The sequence below is a fragment of the Anopheles aquasalis genome, chromosome 3, assembly GCF_943734665.1.
Source record: "Anopheles aquasalis chromosome 3, idAnoAquaMG_Q_19, whole genome shotgun sequence".
NCBI classification, from domain to species: domain Eukaryota; kingdom Metazoa; phylum Arthropoda; class Insecta; order Diptera; family Culicidae; genus Anopheles; species Anopheles aquasalis.
The window spans coordinates 11,495,001-11,501,565 of NC_064878.1; the positions used below are offsets into that span (position 1 = coordinate 11,495,001).

The window sequence follows — 6,565 nt, forward strand, 5'->3', positions numbered from 1 at the left end:
CAAACTTTCGAACTGACAAGCGTTTTAATAGTGCGAGGCCATTTTCAAGACGCGATTTTGGAATAGCTCCGGTAGCTGCGTAACATCCAACAATTCGAGCAAACATAAACGATGCTGCTCTCTAATAGCTCCAGTTTCTAGCCATTCGATCAGCCCATAAACATGATTTTCATATGATTAGCATTGAAAACACTCGCTTGGATGTCCATAGAGGGTTTTCACTTTGAAGGATGCAGAAGAGTTTGCGTTTGCCATGGCGGACGTGTTGATAGCGAGCTGGACATGTTGCTGCTGTCGCGTCGATAGAGCACTCAACCGCGAAAAGTGTAGTTGGCATGATTGTCTCGAAATAAATTTGTAATTTGTAGCGTAAATAATTGAAGACATTGAACGGTAAGAACGGTAGAAGAAGCAGTACATTTCCTGTGTGCTGCTGAAGAGCCAATCGAGGAGCCACATTATCAAACGCACCTTATTGATGATCATGAACAAACAGTCACAGCCCAGTCACATGGGCGCATCCATTAGCACCCATAACGTGGTTGTGTCAGTTGTAATACGTAAAGTTTCTCTCTCACTGTTCTGTCTTCCCTTCGTCCCAGGCCAAAAGGTCGCTCGCGTGAAGTTCTGCCTCCACAATTGAGCCATAGTTTGGGGAAGCGTCGATTCACGAGCCTCATACCTCTTGTTGGCTATTGTAAATATTAATCTTTAAACGTATCTCTCTCCCTCATCGTCTCATTGGTCGTGGCGTCTTGGCTCCAGCCTAGAACGTTCCACCAAACGTCCGAATCTTTAGCTATCCCATTTTTTTACCCGCGGTAACTAGACAGGAAACAACACGTACCGGAAGCATTGGGTACCTTCCCGGTGCAAGGGAATCTTTCTAAGCATATGCACGGTCAAGAGAACCGTGTTTAAATAAAAAAGTGCTAGTAAAACAAACATACGCATATATATTATAATAAATACATGTTACAATGCTAAGGTACATCAATTGGGGGTTTTTTTGCGATTATTTTGAATGATGCTTCTCCTTGCTGAGGCTGAATGTATTGAGAAAAATCCACACAGAGCTAGAACAAGGAAGATCCATTAGTATTGCATGCCGCGTACACGCGACACCAGCAGGTGTCCCGGATGTTGACATTATCTCCGACTAGAGGCCAGTGAAAGATTACGTAGCACGAGCTAAGGTGCTTAGATTGCATTTTACAGCGAGCGATGATCATTACTAGAGCCGGAACTGGAGCTACTAAGCCAACGGAAAACATTCTGCAACTATAGCCGCGACGTGAGAGATGCCAAGCTTCGGTAGTTCAAGTAATTTCATTTTGCTGGATCAAAAGTTGTAGTAACAATAAATACTATCCTAAAACAAGAAGTAAATTACTCCACCGACATTTCACTGCAGTTCTTGGAGTCCCGGAGAATGATAAGGACGAACGGCAGTATTGGGGTGACTGAACCGGAAACTTTCCATTCAAGAGTTCACCGTTATCGTTCGGTAGCACGGTCCGAATTGTCTACCGAACAGAATCTGGCGCCCATAGTGCAGGGGGACGTACGATGGCGTGCGAGTGTCGTTCACGATCAACCTGCAGCTCCAGTTCAGGATCATCACGCTGTGTACAGTGCAGCGCGGTTGTTGATTTATAGACCGTTGCTTATCATCATTCACATCTCATTGTGCATTGCAAACATGACGGCGCTGATGCTTCTGCTGGCACCGTGTGGCTGGCTGTGGACAAGTGACCGCTCTACCGATCTCCGTCCGTAAGGTGGTGTTAACGGTAACATTGTAGCCCGCCACCCGCCATATAAAAGCGATCCGGAGCGAGCAGATTGACTTTCTTTGCCCCTGGAGACTGGTGGAAGCTGCGTGCGATTCGATCTTGCTGCTGCACCACCATCTCGCCATCTTGCCACAGCAGCTCGAAGTGTGTGCGGTTTTTGGTGCGTTTTACGAACATTTCTCCACCGAACCAGCGGACCAGCCAGTAGTGAAACGTGCGATGGTAAAACCTGGGACTAGAACCGCAAACGATCAGCCGCCCTCGTTCGGTATCCGTAATCGCAAGGTGCGCATAGCGTTTGTGTTGCGAGTGTTGTTTGTGCTGTGCTTAGGATCGTTGCATGTCGTGAACCTAGCCCTCGGTCCAGCCGTGGACAGAGATCTCGATGGCTACGGTGTACGCCAGCCCTTGAGTCGCGTCGGTGCTGGCCGCCATTTGCTTTCCGTCATTCCCCAGAGTGAAGTGGAGCTGCTCGATCTGCTGAATCAGACCGTACCGCCGGAGGTGGTGTACGGTACGACGGCAGTGCCCGAAGGGGCTGGTGATAACGTAACGACCGAGTCGGATCCACACGAGCGCAACTGTACACCGGCGGCCATTTTTGAATTTCCCTCGGATGGATTTACGCGTGAGGATCGGCGGCATGGCTGGATACTGGTGCACGTGGTGATCGCCTGCTACTGCTTCTGGTTGCTGGCGATCGTGTGCGACGATTACTTTGTGCCCGCGATTGAGCTGATGTGTAAAAGTATGCCAGCGGTTCTTGTTCGCTTGTTGTCGTCCGGTGTGGTTTCACTCAATTATTAATTGTTTCGCAGAGCTGCAGGTGAAGGAAGATGTCGCGGGAGCTACCTTCATGGCGGCTGCCTCCTCCAGCCCGGAACTGTTCATCAACTGTGTCGGAACGTTCGTGACGAAGGGGGATCTCGGTGTGGGGGCTGTCGTTGGATCGGCTGTGTTCAACATTCTGGCCGTGCCGGCCGTATGTGGATTACTGGGAGGACAGGTAAGGGCAACGGCAAACATACATTTTCGACATTCTAGTTTATTAATTACTGGCATCGTTGGCTCTGTATTGCAGGTCGTGCAGCTGCGATGGTGGCCAGTAACGCGGGACTCCATGATGTACGGTATGGCGGTTGTCGGGTTGATAGCGGTGCTGTACGATGATCGTGTCATGTGGTACGAGGCGACCGTTCTCGTATCTGCCTACGTACTGTATATTGCAGGTTGGTAGCTTCTTCACTTGCGAAGTTACGAAAGAGTGAGTTATAAAAGCGAATTAATTGCATTAAGATCATTACAAGATTTATACGGCCGGGAAGCGGGTTAAATTGCATTCCTGCATTTCCTCCACGAGCAAAAGCTCCATAAAGTCAATGCCCTGGTTCCCGTAGTTCCGCCTTCAACGCTTATCTCGCAGCGCTAATCTACAAAGTGTGCCCCCTTTTGGCATTCCCGGTTTGTTTGTGGCACACTGCTATTTACTCCAATTGCATCCGTCACTCGGCACCATCTTTTGGCGCACGACCATGATATCCTATCTCTAGGGTCCGGCTTTGGTCTCCCCTGCAACGCCGGCGTCTTTGCTACAATGTGGGCCAAGCGGAGATGAATTGGTGATGATAAGCAAGATTAACATCCAAGATTTAAAACGCGGCCACTTCTCTCTCTCTCTGCGAGGAGCAAATGGCAATGAACTTGATTCTAGCTTAAGCTGAGCGATTTTTGTTTGCTATTCGGGATCGTCTCCCGTGCATCCAATCTGCGCTTTCTTATCTGGTACCAGGTGCAGTTGCTACAGCTCATTCTTATGTTGCCGCCCATTAGTTGTTTCTAATCGGGAATCAGAAATGAATCCAACAGATACTTAATCTAAATAGTTGTTTACGGGTCTGTAACACGAGTGCTAATGCGTGTGAATGGAAACACGGTCGAACACTTTTAGGCTACGGAACTACGCATTTCATGATGATATGAAGGTCAAGCGAAAAGCTTATCATCATCGTCCATATTAGGCCAAACACGTGAAGGTAAGCGTTGGCCAAGAGGATATCTGTTGAGGATTGACAAAATCGCCTGAAACCATAAGCCACCACAATCTCCACTGAATCGTCGTGATGAAATGACACGAGAATTTTTGTAGCTGCGCCATCGAGCTAGCTTCCGGTCCGGGCTTTGTATCAAGCTGCTGGCCTTATCTGTGGCAGTACGAAAGAAGAAGGACGCTGCTTGAATACTGCATTGACGTAGTTGATTGATTATATTTGTCTTCAGACCTCCCGTTTGTTTGTAGCTTTCTAAATGGGTAAACATTAACAACACTCAATCCGTGTATGAGTAATCCGTGGTGATTCATTTGGAGCTTAACTGACGATGGTTGGGGATTTGGGTGGGGATCTTCTATAGTCGGATGAGATTATGATACACGTCCTCAATTCTCTGCCCTGAACAGCCATGTACTGCAACGATCCAATTAATCGGTTCATGTCGAAAACGTTCCGGCGGAAGTCCTACGTACGTCCGTACACGGAAGTGACCGAGATTTCGCCCTTACTGTCGAATGGAGCGAACGGTAAAACGGGGGAAACGAACAAGAACGGCTCCAATGCACAGCACGCCTGTGATAGCGATGCCAGTGACGATAGTTTCGAGGACTACGGTAAGTTGGCACAGTTGGCAACCCCTTCGAAAGATCATGTCGCTAGAACTGGTTCCCAATTGACTTAAGTTCGCCTGCTGGACGCACTCTTTCCTCTGCCACCAGAGCTTGCCACCTCTCCGTGGAATCACCGGGACGACAATCTGCTGGCGTTCATCTGCCGCTGGCCCATTACGTTCATCCTCTGGGTGACAATCCCCGACTGTCGCCGTTATCCGCGGCTTCGGTTGGTAACGTTCTTTGCTTGCATCTTCTGGATCGGCATCACGTCCTACTTCGTCGCCTTCCTTATCACGGTCGTCGGTAAGTTGCAAGTTGCGTTCCATATACCACCCGTACCCGTGTTTGATTCTGCCGGCCACGCTTTCTCAAAGATAATCAACCGTTCTTTCGCTACTTTCAAGGTGACACGATAAACATCCCGGACTCGGTCATGGGACTGACGTTCCTGGCGGCCGGAACCAGCGTACCGGAGGCCGTGTCGAGCATCATCGTCACCAATCAGGGCCACGGTGAGATGGGCATCAGCAACTCGATCGGTTCGAACACGTTCGATATTCTGCTTTGCCTTGGATTGCCGTGGTTAATCAAGGCGCTCGCCTTCCCGGCCGTCCCCGGTGAACGGTGGGTTTCGCTGAACTCGTCTGGCTTGACGTACTCCGCCATCTCGCTCCTGTCCACACTGTGCGGGTTGTATATGGCGTTTTGGTTTAACCGCTTCAAGCTCGACTGGAAGGTGGGTCTCACCTGTCTCTCGATGTACATCGGTTTTCTGACCGTGTCCAGTTTGATCGAGCTAAACGTATTCTTCCCAGTGAATGTTCCTACCTGTCCGCACTGATTAGTCTCCCTGCGGTGTAGTGCGTGTTTTTTGTAATGTTAAGAAAGGCAAAAGGGACAGTAAGACTATGACTCTCAGATGACCATCTACGATCGCTTAAGAGGTTCAATCAGCACTCCATTCGATACCGCCATCGAGTCTTATCGATTAAGGCAAGGATTAAGATTCGTTTTAATTGTTGAGATTGTTTAAGGCTCTATTTGATTGCAGCATTGTTGTAGCCAAAGCCACCACCATTTCGAGGTATACGAAACAATAGGTCGGGGATTGACTGCAATAAATTCAACTGATAATCTAACCGATACGCATTTGTGTTACGTTACTGATTAAGACCGAGAAAGAGAGGATTTAGCACGATGCATTAAAATGAACCAGATTGTGATACCTTCTACCGAACACGGTGCAGCACGGTAAGTATCTGAGTATCTACTGGCCTTCCATTTGCATATTTGTTAACAAAGTATTATAGTTTTAAATGTATGAAAGATGAAAGATGGCTTTCGGATCATGTTTTCAACGCAGCAAGCCGTTGATTATTTTCAGATACCGCACTGTGGGTTGGATACAAAGATTCGGGTCTACAACAACAGATTCATTAATGTTACAATGAGTAAACTATATAACCATTATTGTCTTTTGAGTGATCTTCTCGAAAATGATTTAAATTGAGTGATTCATCCTATAGCTGCAAACAAACAATGCTTTCAATTTGTACACGATGTACAAAGCACGTGTCTGCCGGATGGTTGCGATTGCCCTCATGCCAAAATGGCCTTATCCTGCTGCAATGGATTATAAACGATTCGATTCTCGATTCACCCATTTCCGCCCATCTCCTCCCACTGGGAACAACGACTTGACAGTGGGTACATCATTCTAGGGGTTTGTTCAATCAAGCTTGATTATTTTCCCATCCCAATATCGGAGTAGATTTATTTTCGTTTATCAATTCCCACACCGGCTCCCACCACCTCCGGTTTTGACCACTGGCCAGCGTGGGTCACGCTTGTGATTGTAGCATGATAACGATGCGGACCATCTGTTTCTTGGGTGAAGGAAGCTAGGGCTGGTTGTTTCGGTTGGGCTCTACATTTGGCGACGTTCAGCCAGCGGCAGCAGTGGCGAAACAAGAGATAAATTTACCAGAACGTGTTCCACAGAGAGCGTATCGTAGTGTGAAAAGACAATAATCGAACTAAGTTACTACCGCCAGAAGTGCGTACACCGCGAAGGATGTTTGTTTTGCCGGTTATCTTTGCCCGAACC

General features: G+C 48.0%; 2 protein-coding genes across 11 annotated transcripts in view; both read left to right on the forward strand.

Moving 5' to 3' along the window:
- The window catches only part of LOC126578116 (sodium/potassium/calcium exchanger 4), a 10,995-nt gene extending 10,012 nt beyond the window's left edge, over positions 1-983 (forward strand). For all 7 annotated transcript variants that reach the window (XM_050240397.1, XM_050240401.1, XM_050240402.1 and 4 more), the window contains one exon: positions 1-983. This exon is cut by the window's left edge and continues 452 nt beyond it. The gene's annotated coding sequence lies outside the window, so the exon portion shown is untranslated.
- Positions 984-1,836: 853 nt separating this feature from the next.
- Positions 1,837-5,603, forward strand: LOC126575348 (sodium/potassium/calcium exchanger 3-like). Of its 4 annotated transcripts, none has more exons than XM_050235990.1 (6): positions 1,837-2,544; positions 2,615-2,802; positions 2,878-3,025; positions 4,252-4,458; positions 4,528-4,761; positions 4,833-5,603. In XM_050235990.1, exons 1-6 carry the CDS (start codon positions 2,016-2,018, stop codon positions 5,297-5,299), a joined length of 1,773 nt encoding a protein of 590 aa, XP_050091947.1. In that variant the 5' UTR covers positions 1,837-2,015; the 3' UTR covers positions 5,300-5,603. The 4 variants fall into 4 exon arrangements, with proteins under 4 accessions (XP_050091947.1, XP_050091949.1, XP_050091950.1 ...); XM_050235992.1 differs by having other exon boundaries at positions 1,838-2,544; positions 4,863-5,603; XM_050235993.1 differs by having other exon boundaries at positions 1,838-2,544; positions 4,564-4,761.
- The last annotated feature ends 962 nt before the right edge of the window (positions 5,604-6,565 follow it).